Below are 27,518 nucleotides of genomic sequence, written 5' to 3'. Positions count from 1 at the left end.
GAAGGATTTTTACATGCATTACTTTATGTTTCAAGTTAAAAAAAAAAAAAAAAGTGTGGAAAAATTAATGTGCATGCAAGTGTGTGCGGGAACTGACTTTTATTGTCACGATGGAGGGCAGAGGCGATCCAGGGTTGTGATTGGACCATTCTGCGAGGGGGCAGAGTCTTGTCCTCCGCTGATGATGATGTGATTACCATGGAATCACTTGGCAAAAGGTCAATCCAGAAGGGAAACCCAATCAATCAAATGACTTCACAGGTGGGCACCCTTTGTGTGTGGGGGGGGGGGTCTTAAGTAACCTTCATGGGGTGTGTTTTCAATCCCAGTTTGCTCAAGCAGTTTATCCAACTGACTCAGTCAACCTTGAAATGGTGGAAACCAACCAATCATATAAAAAGGCACAGTCTTTGTTAGCTTGTTTCTTTGTTACTCTGGTTTCTAAGGCAACCAATCGGCATACAGGCAGCTTGTCTATGTTAAGTAAAAATATAAATGATATAGAGCTTTCAATCTACATATATATTCTTTTTCTCTGTTGTTGGGGGATGTGGATAATATTTGGTTAGTCAGGGTAATTTTCCTCGTTTCTTTGTGACGAAAGTTTGCTCTACTCAAAAATTGCTGCTAACTTATTTTTTAGGTAGTTGAAAGTAGGTCCTACTATTCAAGAATGCTAAGAAGATTTCTACTTTGTCTTGGATACTAATGGCAGAGTGACATTACTGTTGTCCTATTTAAGAGTAACAAAGTAGGAAATAAAATGTTGAGACATATTTCATTTATAATCCAAAATGGGATTTTTCTGTCCAGTGCAGTCTTCAGAAATAAAATCCAGTGCAGTGGGTATTCCCTGACTGGTAGAACTTGAGTCAAAATTGTTCTGACGAGCTCACTCAAATTATTCATGAGAATACATTTTCCCAACTTTTGATTAGACTTTCTGCCTCTCCAAAGCTCCCCTGGTTAATGATAAGAGTGCTGATAGAAGGGGTTGAAAGACAAGGAGGGGAGTTGAATTTCTAGCTATCTGCTTTTACCCCATTCCTCCCTCTAAAAATAGGTCCAATTAGGGGACTGGTCAGTGTCGGGGGCAGTTTTCTCTCGGATTAAACCCCCGACACTCACTGTCGTCTACGGGCAATATCACATATAGTCCAGATAAAGGTCCGCGGAGTCACTCAGCGGCCCATCATCTGGCTGCAGAGGAGGGAGGACAGGTCTCTCGTTGATAACCAGTCGAGAAGAAAAGCCAAAATACTATCCACAAGGTCTGGCTGTCAACAAGCAGTTGAGCAAACTGGAGTCTACAAAAGCAGCCACTCCAACGTGTATGTAGTTCCACAAAATGTTCCTTGGACAGAATATCCACACTCGTACAACAACGTGTTAGACGGGGCTGAAGCAATACTGTATTGACATTTTCCAGAGAGTATTTGGTGTTAAACGCCGAACGTTCCCCGCAGAAGGCTAGCGACTTGCCGACCTCCCGTCCCTGTAGGGTTTCCAACGTGTGATACGCTCTGGTGTTAAGCAAAACTCAACTCGATCCCGGAAGACGTCGGCCCCTTGCGGTATTCGCAGTTGAACCTGACGTCTTGAAGGAAAATCCCAGAGTCCTGACTCGTCTTCGTGTGCAGTGAACGCCGTGAAGTTCCCGCGTTGGCCGTCAGATCGCCTGGATCCCCTTCTTGGCGCACCGTTTCCGCTTCCCTGTCGTCCACGTTAGTGTCCTCGCCTTCTTGTTACTCTGCCGTTCTCGCGAATAAACAGGATATTTTATAATCCTGAAAGGCGGAAACCTTCACGAGGGCAAACTTGAGTCAAGTTTCTTGTCCGTTTGCACTTCTCCGTTATCCGGAATGTGTGCTCTCTCCTACAATGCTCCCCACCCTGAGATTGGGACTGTACTATATTGCGCAGAGGGTGCAAGAGGCGCGCTTTCGCACGCTCACTTATCAATGCTTTTATCGACAACACTAACCCAATACCATTCAAGTGACGTTGGCCATGTGTATTCTTTCTTCAGACAACACAAAACAAAAACGGTGGTTGATTTGGTGAAACCAAAATTGACGTTACAAATGCATTGGGTAAACCGGGCAACAACCCTCTCTTTTTCCAAGTAGTCTCTTCCACATAGACGTCTCTCGCTTGTCCTTTCCATTTATAGTAACAACGGGGTATATTTACTGGAACTTTATATTTACATATATAGACAACAATCACTTAGATCCTTGCCGCAATTCTCAATAATAAGCTCATTCTATATTACAAGCACTTGCTCCAACTCTAATGACAGCCATTACATCTTATTCTGTATAATACTGATGATTACAATCAAGGAGAATCGCCAGATATAGTTTTAATAATGTCAATTGACAACTGAAATTCATGCTATTGAAATGTGATCGCGTGAGATGTAAAACCCTGCTGTAGTTTTAAGGACTTCAATGACCACTCAACTGGTACACATAAATGAAACGATGTGATCAATGAGGAATACATATTTTAAGACAAAACACGACTGTATTTATTCTATACAGTTGCAATGGTAGAACTCTCAGCAAAAAATATACAAAGCCTGATTTTTATTCATTGTTCTGAAATGTTTCTACTTCTCTGTACGAGGATAAGGGCAGCCTCTCCCTCACTCAGCACGCCCCCTCCCACAGCCTCTGTTGCTACCCGACGCCATGGCAGCTGCAATGCCATTGGCTACGTTAAGTGTGGTTTCCGGCTGTGATTGGACAGCAGCGTATATCTGTGGGAGGAGCATTTGGCTCGGTTTCCCAGCGTCTCTTCAAACGCTGAGACGCAGGAATGACGCGGAAATAGTTTGAGGATGTCAGGTAGAAATGGAAAGAGGCAGCCAGAGGGGGTGGCAGCAGTGCAAAGGGCTTCTTCCAGGCGCACATGCTCACTGAGTGACTGTACAGCTAAGATGTGACTTCCCCTCACTCACAAAGCAGCCAAAGCTAAAAGTTGTTCCTGTTGCTATCCGAGAACATCGGCTAAATCAAGTCCAATGCTGCCTGGGAACAGCTCAGCACACAACCCAGCTGCCTGCTCCCTGGCTGCAAGGGAAATTCACCCTCAAATACAGCTCACGCAGCATGGAGAAAAAGTCTGTCAAATTCGTGTTGATTCTGTTACAATTTAGTGACACTAATCTTTTCATAACTTGCATATTATACAGTATATTATATATATATATATATATATATTATGGAATGGTTTGCAAAGGGCAGCTCAGTAACACAGCTGTAGAGCGTCAGGCTCACAGTTCTGAGGACCGGGGTTCAAATCCCAGCCCCGACTGTGTGGAGTTTGCATGTTCTCCCCGTCCCTGTGTGAGTTTTCTCTGGGCACCCCGGTTTCCTCCCACATCCCCAAAACATGCACATGCATTCATTGGAGACTAAATTGACCCTAAGTGTGATTGTGACTGTTGTCTGCTGACAACCCAGTCCAATGACAGCTGGGATTGGCTCCAGCACTCCTGCGACCCTTGTGAGGATAAGCAGCTCACAAAATGGATGGATAGATGGTTTGCAAAGATAGTTACTTTGATAATATTGTACTTATGCTCATTAAATGAATGATGGAACACAACTATCCTTGGACTGTTGTCTATTAAAATGAAGGACTTAGTATACTTTAGTGATTATTATTGAAGTTATTAATCTACTTTTCCTTTCGGCTTGTCCCGTTAGGGGTCACCACTGTGTATCATCTTTTTCCATCTAAGCCTATCTTGTGCATCTTCCTCTCGAACACCCACTGTCCTCCCTCACAACATCCATCAACCTTTTCTTTGGTCTTCCTCACGCTCTTTTGCCTAGCAGCTCCACCCTCAGCACCCTTCTACCAATATACTCACTCTCTTGCCTCTGGACATGTCCAAACCATCAAAGTCTCCAAAACATCCAACTTTGCCTGTTCCTCTAATGAACTCATTTCTAATCATATCCAACCTGCTCACTCCGAGCAAGAACCTCAACATCTTAATTTCTGTAACCTCCAGTTCTGCTTCCTGTTGTTTCTTCAGCGCCGCGGTCTCCAATCCGTACATCATGGCCGGCCTGACCACTGTTTTATAAACTTTGCCCTTGATCCTAGCGGACACTCTTCTGTCACATAGATTATTGAAGTTATTAATATACATGTAAAAATAAACTATTTTCTTGTTTGCAAAGATTCACACTGAAATGTCAAAGATAAGCACGAGACAGTATTTTAGCTAAAGTTCTTGCAAGTAACTTTTGCAACGAGCTTGAAATCTACAGTTGAGTTGTAGCACTCCCAGACGCTGACAAACAGCTGACCAGTCATGGCTAAATAAAGACAACGTAATAACGTTCTATAATTACAGAGATCTGGTTTAAAGGTTTATTTTCATTAAAAAACAAACAAACTCATAAGCAAACAGGAAGCAACATTCAACGTTGATTTAAGATAAGATGGGACTTACACACAGATGTGTGCCGACAAGGGTGGTCTTGTTACGAAATACTGAAAACCCAACTCAGACTCGTTGGCTGTCTGATCTGACTGGGAGCAAAGACACAGACAGGCATTCTTAGTTGGACAAGAGTTGGCTAAGTGTTATAATCACCATAACTGTGTTCCTTTCATGAAACTCACAAAAATGACTTTTGGGTGAAAGAGAGCAGAGGTAGCTTGTTGTTGGCTTTATAAGTGATCTCAACAAGCTTCGTAACACATGACACATAACTAACTGGTGTCACCTTGATTACGTATTTGTGTTGACATGGATAACAATCAAATGAACTCTTTTTTTGTGGATGGTTTCTGTGTGCCCTCAGATTGGCTGAGAACCAGTTCAAGGGGTACCCTGACTCCTGCCCTAAGCTAGCTGGGATAGGCTCCAGCTCTCGCGACCCTTGTTAGAATAAGCAGCTCAGACAATGGATGGATGGATATGATAACTTAATATAAATCGTATAGTGAAGTACTTATTTCACATGGTCGGGTATATCTGGCATTCCAAAACTACAAGCTGATGAACAACAGGTGGCCAAAAGTGTGAGTGTTCTTGGTCATACCATTTCACAAACACATGGCTAAAGGAGTTGGAGTCCATCCCAGCCGAATTGGGACAATTGGCAGAGCACACCCTATACTGCAGGGCAGACAAAAACTACAATCATCATTACAAAAACTAGTCATCGTTACACCAATAACTATAATAAAGAAAAAAAATCATAGCTTCAGTTTTATTTTAATTGAAATAACTGTCAAATGCAGTAGCTGGTGACCAGAACAGGGTGTACCCTGCCTCTCACTACAGCACGCCGTGACCCTACACTACAGTGACGCCGTGACAAGCGGGACAGAAAATGGAGTAGTAGACTTAAAACAGTGAATGTGTTGACTTACACTATTCCCATCGGTATAATTGTTTCGGATAAGTGAAATCATAACTTAATTTTAATAACAAATCAAAAACTTTACATAGCAAATTCATTGTACATAAGGATTTTAGAGTGCGACTGTTGTTTGTCTCGATGTGCCCTGTGATTGGCTGGCAACCAGTTCAGGTTGGACCCCGTCTCCGGCCCGCTGGGATAACCTTTTTATGGTTCTTTCTCCAGGCACTCCGATTTCTACCCACAATGGAAAAACATGCATGAATTGGACACTCTAAATTGCTTCTAGTTGTGATTGTGAGTGTGACTGTTGTCTGTCTCCATGTGCACTGAGATTGGCTGGCAACCGCCTCCTGTCTGATGACAACTGGGATAGGCTCCAGCACTCCTGCGACCCTTATGAGAATAAGCAGCTCAGAAACTCTATGAATGTGTGTGTGTGTGTGTGTGTATCCATCCATCCATTTTCTTTGCCGCTTATCTTCACGAGGGTCGCGGGGAGTCCTGGAGCCTATCCCAGCTGTCAACGAGCAGGAGGTGGGTACACCCTGAACTGGTTGCCAGCCAATCGCAGGGCACATGCAGACAGACAAGAGTCGCACCCACAATCACACCTACGGGCAATTTAGAGTGTTCAATTAATATTGCCTGTTTTTGGGATGTGGGAGGAAACCGGAGTGCCTGAAGGAAACCCATGCAGGCACAGGGAGAACACGCAAACTCCGCACAGGTGGGTCCGAGATTGAACCTGAGACCTCAGAAATGTGAGGCCAATGCTTTACCACCGTGCAAGAGAGAGAGAGAGAGAGAGAGAGAGAGAGAGTGAGAGAGAGAATGAACTATAAAAGTGAGCGATAAAATGCGTGATTCAGGGCCAGTGCTACAGATAGGCCTAATCGTATTAACAGTTGTCACTTATATAATATGTCTTGGAAAAAACATTAGACCACAGTTGTTTGATTTCTTGTTCATTTTCCTTTTTTCCTTTCTGGTACCACCAAAGTAATATTACCTTTAGAATTACAATGAACATGACAAAGATGCAGCTGCCTCCATAATACTTGTCTTATTTGACATGTCTAAACTTAACTGTATTACCAGTGATTGTCATAATCAAGAAAACCATGGAAAAGGCAATATATCCACTCTTAAATGAAAGTTTCATGAACTGTTTTGTTTTAATATCCTCATTATAATGTTCCAAATAAATGTATCTTTAGTTGTGTCCAGCATTACAAACAACCAAGACACAAAGGGTTGTGTAATAATATTTTTACATAACTGTTCAGAAGAATGTATATTTTCCTTTGGTGAACTACTGAGTGACTTCCACTAAATGACGCTGAGCTGTACTCACGACCAGAGAGAAGAGATTACAAGAGTACTGAGAGGAAGCAAGCAGACTGACACTCACGTGCCTTGGAGCAAATTTCCACCCGGCAACTATATGCTGTACCATGGCAACAGCTCTGCCATTGGTCCCCGGTGCGTTTTCTAATGACCAATGGGATGGCCAGCAGCGGGTGATGCTTGTTGCTAGGTAAACACGATGCAGAGGAAAGATAGAGCGGAATTACCATGCTGCTACTGCAGGCTGCTTTCAGAACGGAGTGGAGGAGCACTTTACACGCGCATATATCATCCTCTTTCTCAGCACTTGGAGGTGCCAGAGAGACAAAAACAAACCCAAGCAGGCATGACAGGCATAAAGGTATCAAACATAGATTGAGTTAATGGCCTCAGGAGCTTCTGCTTCAGATGCATTAGCATCATTGTTTGCGATGCTCTGTACCGATGCATGAACATCAGTCAGTAATCAGAGTTCAGTGCACAACACAATTTGGTAATTTATTACAATGATAATTCCAGAATAAATACATACAAAGTATACATTTACTGTACAGTGTTTTACATATTTATTACATCACCTCCGAGTACAAGGTTTATGGTAAGGGTGTTATGAATCAACAGCAACATTTTTAATCACTTTTTATAAGAGAAGTCATTGTTCCGTAATAGTAAATAAAGTACAATGTAGAAGGTGACCAAAATGTTATCTTAAGGTAAAATACTCAAAGTGTATAAAAAGTCCCATCCATCCATCCATCCATCCATCCATCCATCCATCCATTTTCTTAGTCGCTTACCCTCAAAGGATCGCGGGAGTGCTGGAGCCTATCCCAGCTGTCAACAGGCAGGAGGTAGGGTACACCCTGAACTGGTTGCCACCCAATCGCAGGGCACATAGAGACAAACAGCCACACTCACAATCACACCTAGGGGCAATTTAAAGTGCCCAATTAATGCATGTTTTGGGGATGTAGGAGGAAACTGAAGTGCCCGGAGAAAACAAATGCACCCACACAGGAGGGTTGGGATTTGATGCAGAAAGCGGTTGTCATTTACAGTATATGGGAAGATTGCTGTAACAACTGTAAAATTCACTTGCAGACTACAAAGATATATTTTAATGTGGACATTATTTCAATTTTAATTACAGTTCATTTACTAAATTTGAAAAAATCACATTTATAAATTCTTCCTTTTTATTGCTGTTCTTAAATGGAATCATTCATTATTTTTGTGTTAATAAGCCTGACTGAGACTTGAGATTTAAAAAACTGTTATTGAATACTTCCTGTGTATGCTGCATGAATGAGTGTGAATACAGGTTGATGATATGATAGTTTGGTGCTGAACTTGCTAAAATAGTTTCATTTTGGCTGCTGTCTTCAGACAAAAGTTACAAACGTACATATACCTCAAACATTGACTTTTCTGTTATGTTTTAGCAGTTTTACTCTCATGTTACAATCATTGTTTGGATACAAGGTATATGAATAAACATTTGTAAAATCTTTCTGTGTGAATATCTAATTTAACAAGATACCAGTACGTATTGTATATATTCGTGTCGTATAGTTAGCACAGATATCCATCCATCCATCCATCCATCCATCCATCCACCCTCTACTGCTATATCCGAGATCTTGTCGTACCCGAGGAGGGGGGATGGTCAGTAGCTTGAGCAGGGACACCCTGACTTCCCTTTCCCCAGTCACTCATCCAGCTCTTCCGGTGGGGGATCCCCAGGTGTTCCCAGTTCCAACCGAAAACCGTAATATCGCCAACATGTCCTTGTACGGGGCGGCACGGTGCCTCAGCTGGTAAAACGTTGGCCTCACAGTTCTGAGGTCCCGGGTTCAATCCTGGACCCGCCTGTGTGGAGTTTGCATGTTCTCCCCGTGCCTGCGTGGGTTTTCTCCGGGCACTCCGGTTTCCTTCCACATCCCAAAAACATGCAACATTAATTGGACACTCTAAATTGTCCGTAGGTGTGATTGTGAGTGCAGCTGTTTGTCTCGATGTGCCCTGCGATTGGCTGGTAACCATTCCAGGATGTACCCTGCCTCCTGCCCGTTGACAGCTGGGAAAGGCTCCAGCACTCCTCGTGAGGATAAGTGGCAAAGAAAATGGATGGATGGATGTCCTTGTACGCCCCCGAGGTCTCCTCCCGGTCGGGCGTGCCTGGAACACCTCACCAGGGAGGCGTGGGGGAGGCATCGGAATCAGATGCCCGAGTCACCTCTTCTACCCCCCCCCCCCCCTCAATCCGGAGGAGCAGCGGGTCTTCTTTGAGCTCCTTGAGCCCCTCCTGATTACCGAACTTCTCACCCTCTCTCTCAGGGAAAGCCCGGACATCCTGCAGAGGAAACTCATTTCGGCCACTTGTATCCAAAATCTTGTTCTTTCGGTCATGACCCACAGCTTGTAACAATAGGTGAAGGTAGGAACATGGATCGACTGGTAAATCGAGAGCTTCGCCTGTTGGATTAGCTCCTTCTTTAACCACAACACACCGATGCAAAGTCTACATCACTGCCGACGCTGCAACGACCAGCAGGTCAATCACCCACTCCATTCTTCGTTCACTCATCTGGGATAATCCCACGGCGCAATTCTGCGATATTCACGCATTAAAATTCAGAAAGTTGCATAAAAATTTGACTAATGTGATAAATTATCGCAAGACATATCGCATTTAATAAAGAGGTTAAAATAATCTGACAAAACAAAATTGCCTGAGCGATGGGAAAGTTGATAACAACCACCATGTTTGCTTTTCCAAGCACCCAGAAGTGATTTCCAACTCAATGTCGTAAACCCACAGATCGACCTACTTTTGGGGGCAAGGTATGTCGTGATTCGTGCATGCGGTCTGCTAGGCCATCTATAAAAATATTGAAGCTTCCCGTAACCCGACTGACAATAATTATTCAAAACCAAATAAAATTGCCAGAGTCTCCTTGTTTTTTTTTTACACGAAGGGGACATAAGTCCGGACAAGGGAAACAATCCTGTCTCAAACATTAAAGGAGAAGTCCGGTCATTTGGATTAGCAATGTATCCGATAGGTCCTGTCATATGTACTGTACATTGAAAATTTGAGGTTGATCCTCTGTTATTTAATGGCGTTTTGAGAAGATTTTTATCGACAATTACAAATTTTCATGGGCCCCGCCATTTTGTCGAGTCACATGACCTACGTGCGCATGTGACGTATTACGTGCCCCAACAAAGGCTCGCTTACGTTGGGACACAATTATGGCCAGTGCTGAGTTCTTGGATTTATCCTCATCTGATGAAGAAATAGCAGTATCAGTTGATCGGGAAGACGGAGGAATACATCCATACAGATTTGAACCTGTGGCTATAAATGTTAAGTTTCTTTCGGCTTGTCCCTTACGGGGTCACCACAGTGTGTCATCTCAGATGAACGCACAAATAAGTTTGGCACAATTTTTACGCCGGATGCCCTTCCTGACGCAATAATGTTGAATATTCAGATGGTTGTTTGGATGGGAATAATGCAGAGTGTGACTACTCGGAGGCTGACGCGCGGGACATTAAGTGTGTAAACAAAGGCTTGGTTATATTCACCATTCATCCATTCTTTTCATTCCATTTTGGAGTGCGTTTAGGCCAACAAGCGGAGGACTGCACTGAGGACAACACTCGTGGACATGAAGGATGGTAATGGTATTGGGGGATAATGAAATGATCTTTGGCTTGGTTAATACTGCCTCTACAACAGTGGCATGGTAGCTCAGCTGGTAAAGTGTTGGACTTACAGTTTTGAGGACCCGGGTTTGATTTTTTTTTTTTTTTTTGTGGAGTTTTGTGTGTGTGCGTGTGTGGACAATTGTGGAGTTTGCATGTTCTCCCTCTGCCCACGTAGGTTTTGTTCGGGCCCTCCAATTTCCGATGTCCTTAAATGATTCTTTTTCTTACTGGGCAGAATATGCCACCAAACATTACGGTGATTATTTCCATCTGAATTAATTGCAAAATTTCGCGATACAGTAAGGTATTTTACCGTGTCCGATTGTGGTGGTACCGCATGTGAAGACACTAGAAACCGGCGAGGATTTCTTTGTTTGCACATGTAATACGTCACATCTGTAGGTCATGTGACTGGCCAAAATGGCGGCACCCATGAAAATTCAGAATTGCAGATTCTCAAACACCATTAAATGATAGAGGATTAACGTCAAATTTTCAAGGTACAGTACATATGACATGACCTATCTGATACATTGTTAATCCAAAGGACCAGACTTCTTTAACCAACCAGTAAGTGATTTTCTCGCCATTTGCCTCACGCTATCGGCTATTATTTTGTTTTCGTAAATGGATAAGATTCCGAAATAACTATAATAAAATATTATATAAAGTTAAAACTAGAATGAAATGAAGCAATCAACAGTCTTTTAATCAAGATGATGATTGATCTTGATAAAAATAAATATTTTAACCTGTGTAATTGTATATCTTCTTTCCCATTTCATCCCCTTTGTATTCTTTTTTTTCACAGCCATGAAATATTACCAAGGTGTTCTAGAGTCTGTGTACTATTACTTCAAAACATCCCCCAAGAGAGGAAGGACAACTTAGTAGAAGTACAAAAATTGTTAGATAAGCCAACACTAAAATGCAGAGAGGTTCACCAAGTCCGTTGGCTGAGCTTCTATCAAGCCCTAGAAGCTATATTCAGAACACTAGACTCCCTTCTGACACTGTTTAAACCAAATAGTGCATCTGACCCAAAGGCAAAAGGTCACTGTAAAAAGCTAGTCAGTGAACCAGTAACTGCTCAGTGAAATTATTATTTCAACATATGGAAGACAAACAGAGTGAGAGTATTACCCGTTTTTCTTTTTCACATGCATTAAAATTACTGCAACATGAATAAGTGTAATAAAAATTATATTTGAAAAATAATCTCATTGTTGTCTATAAAAATCTCATCAGTTTTGGGAAAATCCCATTGGTTTTGAACATGGTGAGATTTTCTCTCATTGGTAAATTGCTCCAGGTTTATCCCTGCTCATGAACAAGACCAAAGATACGTGAACTCCTCCACTTGGGGCAAGATCTCATCCCCGACCTGGAGAGGGCATGCCAACCTTTTCTGACTGAGGACAATGGTCTCAGGATTTGGAGGTGCTGATTATCACCCATGCCGCTTCACACTCTGCTGTGAACCACTCCAGTGAGAGTTGGAGATCACAGCTTGATGAAGCCAACAGAACCACATCATCTGGAAAAATGCAGGGATGCAATATTGAGGCCACCAAACCAGAGCCCCTCTTTGGCCCCGGCGCCACCTAGAAATTTTGTCCAGAAAAGTTCTGGACAGAATCGGTGACAAAGGGCAGCATTGGCAGAATCCAACCATCACCGTAAAACAGTCCGACTTACTGCCGGCAATGTGTACTCTGACACTGGTTGTACGAGGACCGAATAGACCGTTTCAGGTGGTTCGGTACCCCATACTCCCAAAGCAGCCCTCCAGAGGGAGTCAAACCCCTTCACCAAGTCCACAAAATACATGTAGACTGGTCAGGCGAACTCAAATGTACCCTCAAGGACTCTGCCGAGGGTGAAGAGCTAGCCCACTGTTCCACGGCCAGGAGAGAAACCACACTGCTCCTCCTGAATCCAAGATGAACTTCCCGACAGATCCACTTCTCCAGCAACCCTGAAGCGAAAACAATGAATGGAAAGGTGATCCACAAAGATTATTTCACAAAATGTCTACACTACCGCTGCATCATTCAAAACCAGGTGATGTGCACAAACATGAGCGGCTTTGATCATGTGATTACCTCTGTCGTGATGATAATAAATGCTCCAAAGCCAAAGAACACTGGATGTTTCGTGCGCTATTGGAGGAGTTGCCTGCGGAACACACTGTTACATCCCACACAAATCCGATGGTTCAGCAAGGGACAAATTCTGCAGCGTTTTTTTGGTCACTTCTGAGTGATATCAAATCGTTCATGCAGTTTAAGGGGGAAGACGCATTGCTGCTTGAGGACATGGAATGGATACTTGACCTCACATTTTTAACAGATATTACTCAGAACCTGAACCATTTGAATTGTGAGCTGCAAGGTAAAGGTAAGACCGGTGGTGCTCAATGTGTCGATTAAGGTGTGGCAGATACAGTGAAGAAAATAACTATATGAACACCCTGGTATATTGCAATTTCTCCCACTTAGAATTCACGAAAGAGTCTGAAATTTTCATCGTACATGCATGTCCACTGTGAGAGAGAAAATCTAAAGAAAATCGAGAAATCACAATGAATGATTTTTTTATCGATTTGTGTGATACACCTGCAAATAAGTATTTGAACACCTGAGAAAACCAATGTTAATATTTGGTACAGTAGCCTTTGTTTGCAAGAGGCCAAACATTTCCTGTAGTTGTTCACCATGTTTGCACACACTGCAGAAGGGATTTTGGCCCTCTCCTCCACAGATTTTCTCGAGACCAGACAGGTTTCTGGGCTGTCGCTGAGAAACACAGAGTTTCAGCTGGCTCCAAAGATTTTCTATTTAGTTCAGGTCTGGAGATTGGCTAGGCCACGCCAGAACCTTGATATGCTTCGTACGGACCCACTCCTTGGTTTTCCTGCCAGTGCGCTTTGGGGTCATTGTCATGTTGAAAGACCCAGCTTCGACCAATCTTCAACGCTCTGACTGAGGGAAAGAGGTTGTTCCCCAAAATCTCACAATACATGGCCGTGGTCATCCTCTCCTTCATACAGTGCAGTCAGCCTGTACCATGTGCAGAAAAACACCTCCAAAGCATGATGCTACCACCCCCATGCTTCACTGTAGGGATGGTGTTCTTGGAATGGAACTCATCATTCGTCTTCCTCCAAACATGGTTAGTGGAATTATGACCAAAAAGTTCCATTTTGGTCTCATCTGACCACAAAACTTTCTCCCATGACTAGTCTGTATCATCCAAATGGTCGTTGGCAAACTTAAGATGGGCTTTGAAATGTGCTGGTTTAAGCAGGGGAACCTTCCGTGCATGCATGATTTCAAACCATGACGTCTTAGTGTATGGCCAACATTCCCCTTGGAAACGGTGGTCCCAGCTCTTTTTGGGTCAATGACCAAGTCCTGTCGTGTAGTCCTGGGCCAATTCCTCACATTTCTAAGGATCATTTAGACCCCACGAGGTGATATCTTGCATGGGCCTCCACTCCGATTAACATTGACCATCATGTTCGGCTTCTTCCATTTTCTAATGAATGCTCCAACAGTGGACCTTTTTTAACCAAGCTGCTTGGCAATTTCTCCGTAGCCCTTTCCAGCCATGTGGAGTTGTACAATTTTGTCTCTGGTGTCTTTGGACAGCTCTTTGGTCTTGGTCATGTTACAAGTTTGAGTCTTACTGATTGTATGGGGTGGACAGGTGTCTTTATGCCGCTAACGACCACACACAGGTGCATCTGATTCAGGATAATACATTAAGTGGAGGTGGACTTTCAAAGGCAGACTAACAGGTCTTTGAGGGTCAGAATTCTAGTTAATAGACAGGTGTTCAAATACTTTTTTCAGTGAACACAGAACAATTAGCACTATCGAGGACAAGATACCTCAGTATATATCCATTCATCCATTTTCTGAGCCGCTTATCCTCACAAAGGTCGCGGGAGTGCTGGAGCCAATCCCAGCTGTCATTGGGCAGGAGGAAGGGTACAGGGTATGTGGGAGGAAACTGTGGTGGCCGGAGAAGACCCACGCAGGCATGGGGAGAACATGCAAACTCCACACAAGGGGGGCTGGGATTTGAACCCCAGTCCTCAGAACTGTGAGGCCAGCGCCCTAACAGGTTACATCACCATACTGCCATGAGTTTTTTTCCATCCATCCATTTTCTGAGCCATTTATCCTCACAAGGGTCACGGGAGTGCTGGAGCCTATACCAGCTGTCATCGAGCAGGAGGTGGGTTACACCGTGAACTTGTTGCCAGCCAATCGCAGGGCACATGGAGACAGACAACAGTCGCAATTAAAATCACACCGATGGGCAATTTAGAGTCTCTGATTAATGCATGTTTTTGGGATGTGGGAGGTAACTGGAGTGACCAGAGAAACCCACGCAGGCACAAGGAGAATATGCAAACTCCACAAAGGCGGAATGGGATTTGACCCATAGAAGTCCATAGAATTGTGAGAACAATGCCAATAGACATTACTATTTAGAAAAGGAATTCTAGCACTCTCTGCTGCGGAAGCACAGAGTTAAGTCGGGTGTTTGACAGCAGCCGAGGGCGTGGCCGTGCTACTTCCTCGTGGACGCTGATGATTGGGCAGCACCTGCACATCGTTGCGTCCTGATTATGTTGTGTATTTAAGACTTGTTTTTCATGCCACTTGTTGCCAGATCATTGTGTGTATATGCATGTGTGTTCATGAGCAGCAGCTAGCATAACTGCCTTGTCCCATGTAATAGCGTTACTGAGCCATATAAAGTCAAGTCAAGTAACGTTTTCTTTTTTTTTGCCATGTTCGATTTTTGACAATGTTTCATGTTTTTTGGACCAAGCCTTTCGCCTTGTGATTTTTGTACCTTTGCCCTGTTGGACTGCTTTCCTGTGTACGACCTCTACCTGGCAATAAACCTTCCTAAAATCCATGCTTACGTCTCGGCTTCCTGCATCTGGGTCATCCCTCTCCCTCATTTGTGACAAAATCAAGTTAATGCTAATATTCAGGTGTTTCGCAATGTGAGACACCATCATGAATTTTGATCTCGTAATGCACGAGAGTGTAAATTAACGAGAACTGAGAAGTTCGTTAGCATTTGATTTGTATTCAACATTAAAGAACAAAATACAAGACTTTTTCCATTTCTTCCCTTTATTCAGATAGATTTTAATAGTAGCATATTGTTGCGTAATAAATAATACAGACTGCCAGGTTGAGAGACTGAGTGTATAACAGAGATTCATGATTATATGCATGTCGAATGTCAAGTTACAGTTGGACAATGTAAAAACATTTAGTTAAAAAAAATACCTACCCTAGTTCTGGAATGTAAGAAATCAGAACTAGATTTTTTTTTTTTTTTTGGGGGGGGGGCGGCTTATTGCATCTGCGATCTATTTTTAGATTTCATCATTAACTTTCACATAGGGTGCCCTTGCACCAATCCAGGATAGCCACTAAAGTCATTTGACTCCAATTCACCAATCACGCCCACAAGGCGGAATGACGGCACACAAAGTCTTGGTGGGGCAATCAAAGTGACTTATTTTGGGAAAAAAAAAAAAAAAAAAAAAAACACCTGAGCAAGTGTTTATAGACTCTGATAACATCTTTATGATGCAGTGTAATTTTTTTGTATACCCAAATATGGATATTTCAGCTCACTTCTAACGAGAAAACACCTTGCGGTAAATTGCAGATGTTTCAATTGTTTTTGGCAGTCCATATGGCAACATTAGCCCTATTTTATGGTCAAATGTCCCTGGAAAGCAAAACCAAGCAAATTTATTTGTAGAGCACTTTTCATACACAAGGCAATTCAATGCACTTTATACGTTTAACACCATTCAAATACAAAAATAAAAACATCTGAAAATAAAAAGTACAATTAAAACTGAAATACAGGTGCTCCTTCGTGAATCGAACACGTGAAAACTCAAGCGTTCAGTGTGTACGTCTGGGAACGTCATGTTTAAAGTTCGAGTGCGGTGAGTAATCCGGCACAAAAACTTGCCATTGGCAGCATAAACGTGTCAGATGCACTGCGCTCTAAAGGTCCCTAGGCCCAATAAGTCAATCACTCGCAGGTTCAGGAGATTGGCGTCAGACCTGGAGTCGATAAATGCTGTAGCCATGTATACACGTTCTCCTGCGCGTAACGTCACTTGAAGCAGAGACCGCGCCGTGCTGCCCGCGGCCTATTTTGACAATGTGATGTTAAATCCTATCATTTAATAGTGCTTTGAGAAGATTTTTATCGACAATTACGAATTTTCAGGGGCGCTACCATTTTCGCAAGTCACATGACCTACGTGCATAGATGTGAGGTGTACCGTGCCGGAACAAAGGCTCGTTTACGTTGGGACACAATTATGGCCAGTGCTGATATCTTGGATTTATCCTCATCTGATGAAGAAATAGCAGTATCGGTTGATCGGGAAGACGGAGGAATACTTCCATACAGATTTGAACCTGTGGCTGTAATTGATGTTGAATATTCGGACGGTTCTTTGGTCAGAATGGCGCGGAGTTTGACTTCTCGGAGGCCTACGTGCGACATAAGTGTGTAAACAAAGGCCCCCGGGAGCTCTGGGCCGGCAGCTGCGGATGGTTCTTCTGACGGGAATGACGACAAGCGAGCTGCGGCAGCGGGCTGTGAGCCGAGCTTCCAGGCAGCGGAGGCCATTAGCCCCGGACGCCGAGCTCTGTAGTTTTGGAACGTTTGGATTGCTCCTCTCCCAGTGGTCGAGACCTGGATGTTTCAAATCTCAACACCTTGGTCCGTTCACTTTCAAATTAGAATCCATGTGACGTACACTCTCTAGTGACCAAGGCCGAGATCCTCTTCTTGAAACCCCTAATGAGGATATTTCCCTCTCCGGGTATTCTAGAGAAGAAACCTCTGATAAGGACTATATTTTTCCATCGGCACCTTGAATTTAGAGAAGGAGGTGGAGGACGAAGAGGGAGAGACAAGGCAATGTCACAGTGTACAATTTTTTCATGTCCTTCACTTTGGCTGCAGAGCGCCAGGGGAAAAAAATGGCCCTGGTTGGCAAAGTCTGGAAAAAATAAAGGCCAAACTTCCTTGGCAGTTCCTCATATTTGGACATTGCCAGCTGCTTTCAACACTTTTTGCATTCATGAAAAACAACATTGGTGTCATATGTCCCTAAAAATGGGGGAAATTTACTCGTTTTAACAATGCATCACAAGCCCCAGGTCAAGGAAAGTGGGGAGAGAAAGCCCAAGATGGTCAATTACTAGTTTTTTCAAAGATGTCTGTATTAAAGCTTTCTTTGAGGAGTTGTCATCTCGTTTATTTTTTAAAGGTTTGTGTCACCTACTCCTGCCACTGGCAGTCCTGCAGGTGGCCCTTGACCTTGTTTTGTCATATACTTTGACATCTTTGGGTTCAATGCATTTTTCCTGTTGAAGTTGGTGGACCAGAGTTGGAAGGAAAGAAAAACATACAGGAGACAACTATTCCCCTCATTGAGCGGTCACCTTATTGTGGTGGAGGGGTTTGTGTGTCCCATAGATCCTAGAAGCTAAGTGGTGCTCTTGGCACTCATGGCGCTCTTATTCATTGTCCCAACCCAGCGCCCCCGGCTGTCCATTCTTTTCTCTGATGTTCTCACTGGCAATCCACCTCAGGCCAGAGTGGCACAACAAATGTGCCATCCTGATGTTCTTCAGTTCCTGTGGGAGCATGGACTGAGCTCACGGAACACTTGTATTTTCCTACACAATATTTAACTGGCTTAGACGTGCTTTTTTCCAGGAACAGGGTTTTGCGTGGTGACCGTGCATCCACGCCAGGGCATTACTCACTGGCTGCCTTGTAACAAGACTACTTGTTAATTCCATGTCTTTCCAAGGCCCTCCAAAGATGGTCCTTGAACAGCTCTTATGATTATTCTTTGCACTCCTCTGTCAGAAATCTTTCAATGAGCACCTCATCAAGGCAGATTTATGCTGGTGTGAATGGCTTTCCATATTATGGCCCAAACTGGGCACACTGGAAAGTTTAGATATTTACCTTTAACCAATCATATTGTTGTTTTGCATCAATTAGTTTGTGATGGTCTTGAGATGGCACTCTGCTCTTACTCATCGAGAGATGTGTCGTGACTCACACCTTGGCAAGGAGACATTTTTGTTGGCCATCAAATAGTATTGAATCAGCTGATATTCATTTGCACCTACAAGGGGCTGCAATGCTGTTTGACTCTTGATAGATTTTAGGTGGCGTGGCTTTCCATGCCTTTTTCCACCTTCCTTTATTAATGTGTTCAAAACTTTTTCCATGTGTCATTACGCATTTTTACACTCAATTTAATTTCCAATGTTATTTGTTCTACTTTCTTTGTAAGCATGAATTACTTCGGTTGTTCCCAACATCTTGTTAAATTTTCACATCAAAAGCACCTTTGGAAGTACAGTGATACCTTGACATAGCAGTAACTTTACACTAGTTTTTCGAGATACAACCCGCTGCTGGGACAATTTTACCAGTAATGTCACCGCGATTGTTAAGATGCTGAAACACAGAGGTTTTGTTCAGCTTTTTGAGCTTCACTCCATCTTTACGTTTGTGCACCTCAGCTTGGTAATTTTTCTGTGCGGATGTGCTCGCATTTTGTCATTTGTCATTTAGTACAAGTGAATTTTCAACCATGTGGCCCAAGAAAGCAATTGTTCAGTGGGAAGAAGAGGTTGATGTTGATGGATTTGAAAAAATAGAAAAACATGAACAGGATGTACGAATGAGCGACTTTGCAAAATGTTATGACCGTTCGAAGTCAACCATATTGGAATCCCCTCGGTAAAAGGGAATGAGGATAAGGAGTTAGCACTGGGTTTTAGTCGCTTTTTACTCAACCCTTCAGCAGCACACACCGAACTCTCTAACAACTAGCTGCTGCTATGCTACACACTCTCCCACCTAGTTTGTTTTACGCCCCCCCCTCTCCACTCTTAAAGGGGTACACTCGTAATTATACATACTGTACTTTATTTCAATATTTACGATTCTCAAGCAGAAGTAATCCATAAATCGATAACAGCAGCCAAGGGGGTGGGGTGGGGGGATTATTTTGAAGCTACGGAGGAGCTGATGACGGAGGAATTAAAGGAGTGACAGATGCAGCAGCATAAGAGGTGCAGAGAGTTCTGACGAGGAGACAGAGGAGGAGATTATCTCTACCACCGACATAAAGGAAGTGTTGGCGATGTCGGAGAATGTTTCGGACTTTGCGGTGAAGAAACATCCAGAAAATGTTGCAACTTGTCGTGCTTTAGTTCTCTGTAATGACCAATGTTACCTCTAATTTTTTACGTGTCCGAGCAAACACACTAAGGCCATGAGTGCTCCGTCAATCACTGTCATCCACTGAAGTTACATGGCCCATTAAAAGGTTAAGATTACATTCCCATCAGAACATTTTTAAGAACAATTTTGTGTTTTTGCAAACTTAAACTGAAAATGTCAACAAACACAAAAATAGATTACAATACAAATACGTACCAAGCCAATTATTAACTATAAATTTGAAATGTCGCTTCCAACTTTGTTTCGATTTTTTTTTTTACCCACAATGATATCCCAGTCTGTTTTTCTTGGTGTAAAACTGAATTATTGCTTGCTGAATATCTTTAGCTATGTGTGTTGAAAGCTGAATGATGCTCACAAACAGTTTTATGGTTAATGTTATGTTGGCTCCTATATTAAAAATACAGAATTACAGTCACTGTGATTTGACAAGCACGATCCTGCACGCGCGCCATCATGCTCGCAGATCTGCGCAGTCGAGGACGAAAAATCATGCACGTAAAATTTGTTAGGAGTTGAAAAAAATGATATTGAAAGACCACTTATTTTGTGTAGTCTTGACATTAAAGGGGAAATCCACTGGTTTGCATAAACAATGTATCCAATACATCATGTAATATGTTCTCTATTTTGACAATGTAATGTTAAATCCTCTCATTTAATAGTGTTTTGAGAAGATTTTTATTGAGAATTACTAATTTTCAGGGGCCCTGCCATTTTCGCGAGTCACATGACCTACGTGCGTGGATGTGACGTTTACCGTACCGCAACAATGGCTCGAATTACATGGGAGACCATTTATGCCCAGCGCTGATTTCTCAGATTTATCCTCATCTGATGAAGAAAAAGCAGTATCGGTTGATCAGGAAGATGGAAGAATACTTCCATAAACAGCCGTGAGCAGCACAGCCGTGAGCGGCTCGGCCGCTCGGTTGATCTGGAAGGCGGAGGAATACTTCAATACACAGCCGTGAGCAGCTCTCCGCCACTTGGTTGATCGGGAAGACGGAGGAATACGTCCATAGACAGCCATGAGTGGCTCAGCCGCTCGGTTGATCTAGAAGGTGGAAGAATACTTCCATACACATTCGTGAGCGGCTCTCCACCGCTCAGTTGATCGGGAAGACGGAGGAACACTTCCATACACAGCCGTGAGCGGCTCGGCCGCTCTATTGATTGGGAAGATGGAGGAATACTTCCATACAGATTTGAACCTGTGGCTGTAAATAACGTGGAGCCGTGAGCTGAGTTCCGCCGAATGGCGGTAAATAATGTTGAAAATTCGGATGGTTCTTCGGCAAAGCGAGCTCCAGGCTCGGCGGGAAGCGAGCTCACGGCTCCGCTGCTCGGCTCCCCGGCTGAGCAAGATCACGGCTCCGCCGCTCTGTATGGAAGTATTCCTCCGTCTTACCAATCAACCGATACTGCTATTTCTTCATCAGATGATTATATCCAGGCATAATGGTGTCCCATGTAATCGAGGGTTTGGAACGGCACGTAACACGTCACAGACGCCCACATAGGTTATGTGACTCGCAAAAATGGCCGCGCCCCTGAAAATTTGTAATTGTCGATAAAAATCTTCTCAAAACACTATTAAATGAGAGTGGATTTAACATCACATTGTCAAGATAGAGTACATATTACATGACCCATTGGATACATTGTTAATGCAAACCACTGGATTTCGCCTTTAATTTACGTGTTTATTTCATAAACATTGTTAACTTGACAAGCTTGCTCCTAAACAATCAGTATTCACCCGGAAACAGGAAATTCAAGTTAACTGTACTGAGCATGTTTGGAAGTTACAGGGCCCTCGCTACCCACTCCCCAATTCGCCATATGCGAACACATACTAAGTCTGGCGAGTAACAATTTAAAATGGCGAAAAAAATTTGCAAACGTGTAAATTGGCTGGTTATCCGAGCATACGATTCTGTACTGTTATAGACTTCTTAATATAATACAAGAAATCGTATTTCATTCCTGGCTTTAGCGTGACCAAAGTTTAATCAGAAGGTATACCGTAAGTTGAGTGAATAATTGTTTACATCGGAAACAACTGCATCTTTCTTTCCAATGGTTCACGCTGCAGAAAATTTTTTGTCTGCTGTCGGAAAATCTACTCCCCGTGCGGGGCAGAGGCAAAAGATTCGCCAGGAATGGTTTTCTAAATTCAAGTGGCTCAAATTGAGGGACTATATTTTTTTCTGCCAATGGTGTATTGATAGTGGAAGAAAAAATTTTCTGACACGCTGAAAATCATCGGTGGCGCCAAAGTTGGATGACTTCGTGAAGCATCAGCAGACACCTGATCACAGGTTTGCTCCAACTGCAAAGACATAGTTGATGTAGTGTAGAATGTGGCTTCAGCAGGCATAACATTGTAAAGATATCCTTCAGCAGGCATAACATTGTAAAGATATCCTTCAGCAGGCATAACATTGTAAAGATATCCTTAAGGAACTGTCTCAAAACAGAAAGTGTAGATGAACTGTTAATATTTAAAATTTAAGGCCTTGAAGAACCGTGTTTGATTTTGATAAAAGTTTCTGTAAATGGGTGAGCAGTAAAAAGAGGAGAACCTTTATGACAGGAATCATGCAAAAACTTAGTTGAACAGTGATGTTATTTTGTACAGTCAATAGTCTAGAAGAGGATTGAGAAACTTTTTTTATTTTAATGACATCTCTGTCATTCTTAATGTTTATTAGATTCAGTTACCAATAAAAATATAATTCCTTGTATCACATTTACTTCTGAAAGTTATTTGTATGCATGTAACCTAAAGAACAAGAAAGAGTATTAGTGATGTTAATTTCGTATCTCAAGGTATGACTGAACTTAAACTCACTTATAGGCCCAGACGACTGTAGCTTAGCAGGCTAACAACGAGACACATTTGTGATCAATTCGTACTGTGGAAGAAATATCGAACGTGAGTAACTTCAAAACTTGTACAACGAGGGCTGTGAGGACTTATAAGAAATTTAACAAGTCTTATCTTAGTACATCTTAGTACCCAAATTGGAGCCGTATTGTTCGCATTGAAGTTGCTCGGCCTCAGTTAGCCTAGCTTAGCAAGCTAACAACGGCTCTGTGTAGGAACTTTGAATGTTGGGACTATGACAGGAAAAAGCTCAGCAGTTAGTTGACAAAATGATTAGGAGAAAGGTTGATATACTGTGCATCCAATAGAGCAAGTGGAAAGGGAAGGCAAGAAGTTTAGGAGCAGGGTTTAAATTATTTTATCATGGAGTAGATGGGAAGAGAAATGGAGTTGGGGTTATTTTAAAAGAAGAGTTGGCTAAGAATGTTTTGGATGTGAAAAGAGTATCAGATCGAGTGATGAAGATGAAATTTGAAATTGGTATTCTGTGTAATATGATTAGCGGTTATGCACCACAGGTAGGATGTGACCTCGAGTTAAAAGAGAAATTTTTGAAGGAACTAGACGAAGCAGTCCTGAGCATCCCAGACAGAGTTGTGATTGGTGCAGATTTCAATGGACATGTTGGTGAAGGAAACGGGCGATGAAGAAGTGATGGGTAAATACAGCATTCAGCAAAGGAACTTTGAGGGAGCAGATGGTGGTGGACTTCGCAAAAAGGATGGAATTGGCAGTGGTGAACACTTATTTCCAGAAGAAAGTGGACCATAGAGTGATTTCCAAGAGCGGAGGTAGAAGCACGTAGGTGGATTATATTTTGTGCAGACGTTGTAATCTGAACGAGGTTACCCATTGTAAGGAAGGGTTGGGGTAGAGTGTAGCTCAACAGTATAGGATAGTTATGTGTAGGATGACTCTGATAAGGGGTACGAAGACTAAGATGACAAAGGTAGAGCAGAGAATCAGGTGGTGGAAGTTGAGAAAGGAAGAATGTTGTGTGGCCTTTGGGAAAGAGGTGACACAGGCTCTAGATGGAGAGGAAGAGCTCCCAGAAGACTGCAATACAACTCCCAAGGTATTCAGAGAGGCAGGCAGGGGAGTACTTGGTGTGTCTTCTGTTAGGAAAGAAGAGAAGGAGACTTGGTGGTGGAACCCCAAAGTACAGGAAGTCATTCAAGGAAAGATTAGCGAAGAAGAAGTGGGACACGGAGAGCACTGAGGAGAGGCGAAAAGAATACATTGAGATGTTTCGTAGGGCAAAGGGAGAAGTGGCGAAGGCTAAACAAGAGGCATATGAAGACATGTACTCCAGGTTGGATACAAAAGGAGAAAAGTAGCTCTACAGGTTGGCCAGAAAGAGGGACAGAGATGGGAAGGATGTGCAGCAGGTAAACATGATTAAGGATAGCGATGGAAATATTTTGACCATTGGCAGTAGTGTGCTAAGTAGATGGAAAGAGTACTTTGAGAAGTTAATGAATGAAAAAATGGGAGACAAGGTAGAGTAGAAGAGGCAAGTGTGAATGACTGGAAAGTGGCAATGATGAGTCAGGGGGGTCAGTTAGAAAGGCACTGAACAGAAAGAAAAATGGAAAGGCAGTCGGTCCTAATGACGTGACAGTGGAGGTATGGAAGCAATTTGGTGAGGTGGCTGTGGAGTTTTTGACCAATTTATTCAATAGAATACTAGGGCGAGAGAAGATGCCAGAAGAATGGAGGAAAAGTGTGTTGTTCCCAATTTTAAGAACAAAGGCGATATTCAGAACTGTGGAAACTACAGAGGAATAAAGATGATGAGCCACACAATGAAGTTATGGGGAAGAGTAGTGGAGGCTAGACTCAGGACAGATGTAAGTATCTGCGATCAACAGTATGGTTTCATGCCTAGAAAGAGTACCACAGATTGCCTTGAGGATGCTAGTGGAAAAGTACAGAGGTCAGAAGGAGCTTCATTGTTTTTTCGTAGACCGAGACAAAGCCCATGACAGAGTACCAAGAGACGAACTGTGGTACTGCATGCGCAAGTCTGGTGTGGTGGAGAAATATATTCGAATAGTACAGGACATGTATGAGGGCAGCAGAACAGTGGTGAGATGTGCCGTAGGTGTGTCAGAAGAATTTAAGGTGGAGGTGGGCCTGCATTAGGGCACCGCGCTGAGTCCCTTCCTGTTTGCGGTAGTAATGGATAGGTTGATAGACGAAGTTAGACTGGAATCCCCTTGGACCATGACGTTCACAGATGACATTGTGATCTGCAGTGAAAGCAGGGATCAGGCGGCGGAACAATAAGAAAAATGGAGGTACGCACTGGATGCGAGAGGAATGAAGATTAGCCGAAGTAAAAGACTATATATGTGCGTGAATGAGGGGGGCAGAGGAGGAAGAGTGAAGCTCCAGGGAGAAGAGATAGCGAGGGTGGATGACTTCAAATACTTGGGGTCAATAATACAGAAAAAATGTGATTGTGGTAAGGAAGTGAAGAAACGGGTAAAAACGGGATGAAACAGTTGGCGGAAGGTGTCTGGTGTCCTTTGTGACACAAGAGTCTCCGCTAGGATGAAGGGCAATGTTTATAAAACAGTGGTGAGGCCGGCCATGATGTGCCGATTAGAGATGGTGGCTCTGAAGAAACAGGAAGCGGAACTGGAGGTAGCAGAAATGAAGATACCGAGGTTCTCGCTCGGAATGAGCAGGTTGGATAAGATTCGAAATAAGCCCATCAGAGGGATAGCCAAAGTTGGATGTTTTGGAGACAACATTAGAGAGAGGAGAATTACATGGTTTAGACATGTTCAGAGGTGAGAGAGTGAGTATATTGGTAGAAGGGTGCTAAGGATTGAGGTGCCAGGCAAAAGAGCGAGAGGAAGACCAAAGAAAAGGTTGATGGATGTTGTGAGGGAGGACATGAGGACAGTGGGTGTTAGAGAGGAGGATGCACGTGATGGGTTTAGATGGAAAAAAATTACACACTGTGGCGACCCCTAACAGGACAAGCCGAAAGAAAAAGATCTCAAGGTACTACTATACTTCGTGGGGAAAATGGTGGTGTTAAAGACTTAATACTTATTTCAGCTGCTGTGTACATGTGTGTGAATATAGATATCTATATCTATATATATATGTATGTATGTGTGTGTGTGTGTGTGTGTGTGTGTGTGTGTGGTGTGTGTGTGTGTGTGTGTGTGTAGGGGGTTGCCTGTTGCCAGGCGAGGCAGACTTGTTCAGTAGGAGATCCAGAAATAGAGTCCCAGCAAGGACAGGTGCAGAGACTCCATGAAACATGCCACTTGGCCATATTACCACCACAGTAAGACAGATTGACATATTTGCAGTGAGTCAAATGAAGTGAAGTCATGCAAGCTGAGATGCCAACCACTCTTTGAAATTAATCATGTGATGAAGTAGTTCACATGGTTGACTGTGGTTTACTTCAACTTTATACCACATTGGGCTAAGTCTTTTGATAAATTAAATGTTACTTTTGTTTCTTATGTAGCTCTTACCATTGAGTTTTGCCTGTACCAATCTTCTTCTTCTTTTCCTTTCGGCTTGTCCCGTTTGGGATCGCCACAGCGTGTCATCTTTTGCCATCATGGCCTTTCTCCTGCATCTTCCTCAGCACCCTACCACCAATATACTCACGCTCTCGCCTGTGAACATGTCCAAACCATCGAAGTCTGCTCTCTCGAACCTTGTCAGCAAAACATCCAACTTTGGCTGTCCCTCTAATGAGCTTATTTCTAATCCTATCCAACCTGCTCACTCCGAGCGAGAACCTCAACATCTTCATTTCTGCCACCTCCAGTTCTGCTTCCTGTTTCTTCAGTGCCACCGTCTCTAATCCATACATCATGGCCGGCCTCACCACTGTTTTGTAAACTTTGCCCTTCATCCTAGCAGAGACTCTTCTGTCACATAACACACCAGACACCTTCCGCCAGCTGTTCCAACCTGCTTGGACCCATTTCTTAACTTCCTTACCACACTCACCATTGCTCTGGATTGTTGACCCTAAATATTTGAAGTCGTCCACCCTCGCTATTTCTTCTCCCTGTAGTCTCACTTTTCCCCCTCCACTTTTCTCATTCACGCACATATATTCTGTTTTACTTTGGCTAATCTTCATTCCTCTCCTTTCCAGTGCATGTATCCATCTTTCCAATTGTTCCTCTGCATGCTCCCTGCTTTCACTGCATATCACAATATCATCTGCGAACATCATGGTCCAAGGGGATTCCAGTCTAACCTCATCTGTCAGCCTATCCATTACCACTGCAAACAGGAAGGGGGTCAGAGCTGATCCCTGATGCAGTCCTACCTCCACCTTAAATTCCTCTGTCACACCTAAGGCACACCTCACCATTGTTCTGCTGCCATCATACATGTCCTGTACTATTTTAACATACTTCTCCGCCACACCAGACTTACGCATGCAGTACCACAGTTCCTCTCTTGGTACTCTGTCATAGGCTTTCTCTAGATCCACAAAGATACAATGTAGCTCCTTCTGAACTTTTTTTGTACTTTTCCACTAGCATCCTCAAGGCAAATAATGCATCTGTGGTACTCTTTCTAGGCATGAAACCATACTGTTGCTCGCAGATACTTCTGTCCTGAGTCTAGCCTCCACTACTCTTTCCCATAACTTCATTGTGTGGCACATCAACTTTATTCCTCTATAGTTCCCACAGCTCTGAACATCCCCTTTGTTCTTAAAAATGGGAACTAGAACACTTTTCCTTCATTCTTCAGCCATCTTTTCGCCCGCTAGTATTCTGTTGAATAAGTTTGTCAAAAACTCCACAGCCATCTCTCCAAATTGC

The 27,518-nt window shown here is 43.1% G+C and overlaps 1 protein-coding gene and 1 long non-coding RNA gene across 12 annotated transcripts in view; both read right to left on the bottom strand.

The window, feature by feature from the left end:
• Positions 1 to 27,518, bottom strand: part of dyrk1b (dual-specificity tyrosine-(Y)-phosphorylation regulated kinase 1B) — a 124,613-nt gene that overhangs the window by 68,115 nt on the left and 28,980 nt on the right. Inside the window, exon 2 of one of the 11 annotated variants that reach the window (XM_061821069.1) lies at positions 4,475 to 4,554. The exons of 8 other annotated variants lie outside the window; for them this stretch is intronic. Coding sequence is in view for 1 of the 3 variants with exons in the window: in XM_061821060.1 (XP_061677044.1) it covers positions 98 to 200 (103 nt within the window). In the remaining 2 variants the exon portion in view is untranslated. Of the gene's footprint in view, positions 1 to 97; positions 1,935 to 4,474; positions 4,555 to 27,518 lie in introns of those variants that run through there. 2 more of the 11 variants (XM_061821060.1, XM_061821070.1) reach the window with 2 other exon arrangements.
• Positions 15,019 to 26,430, bottom strand: LOC133501362 (uncharacterized). Its single transcript, XR_009795162.1, has 3 exons — positions 26,199 to 26,430; positions 22,660 to 22,723; positions 15,019 to 22,137 (listed from the first exon to the last, which is right to left on the bottom strand). It is a non-coding gene; the product is annotated as an uncharacterized LOC133501362 (long non-coding RNA).

This window comes from Syngnathoides biaculeatus, chromosome 5 (assembly GCF_019802595.1).
Source record: "Syngnathoides biaculeatus isolate LvHL_M chromosome 5, ASM1980259v1, whole genome shotgun sequence".
Classification (NCBI taxonomy): domain Eukaryota; kingdom Metazoa; phylum Chordata; class Actinopteri; order Syngnathiformes; family Syngnathidae; genus Syngnathoides; species Syngnathoides biaculeatus.
Note: the sequence above shows the minus strand (reverse complement) of the source record. Positions and strands in the feature narration are given on the sequence as shown.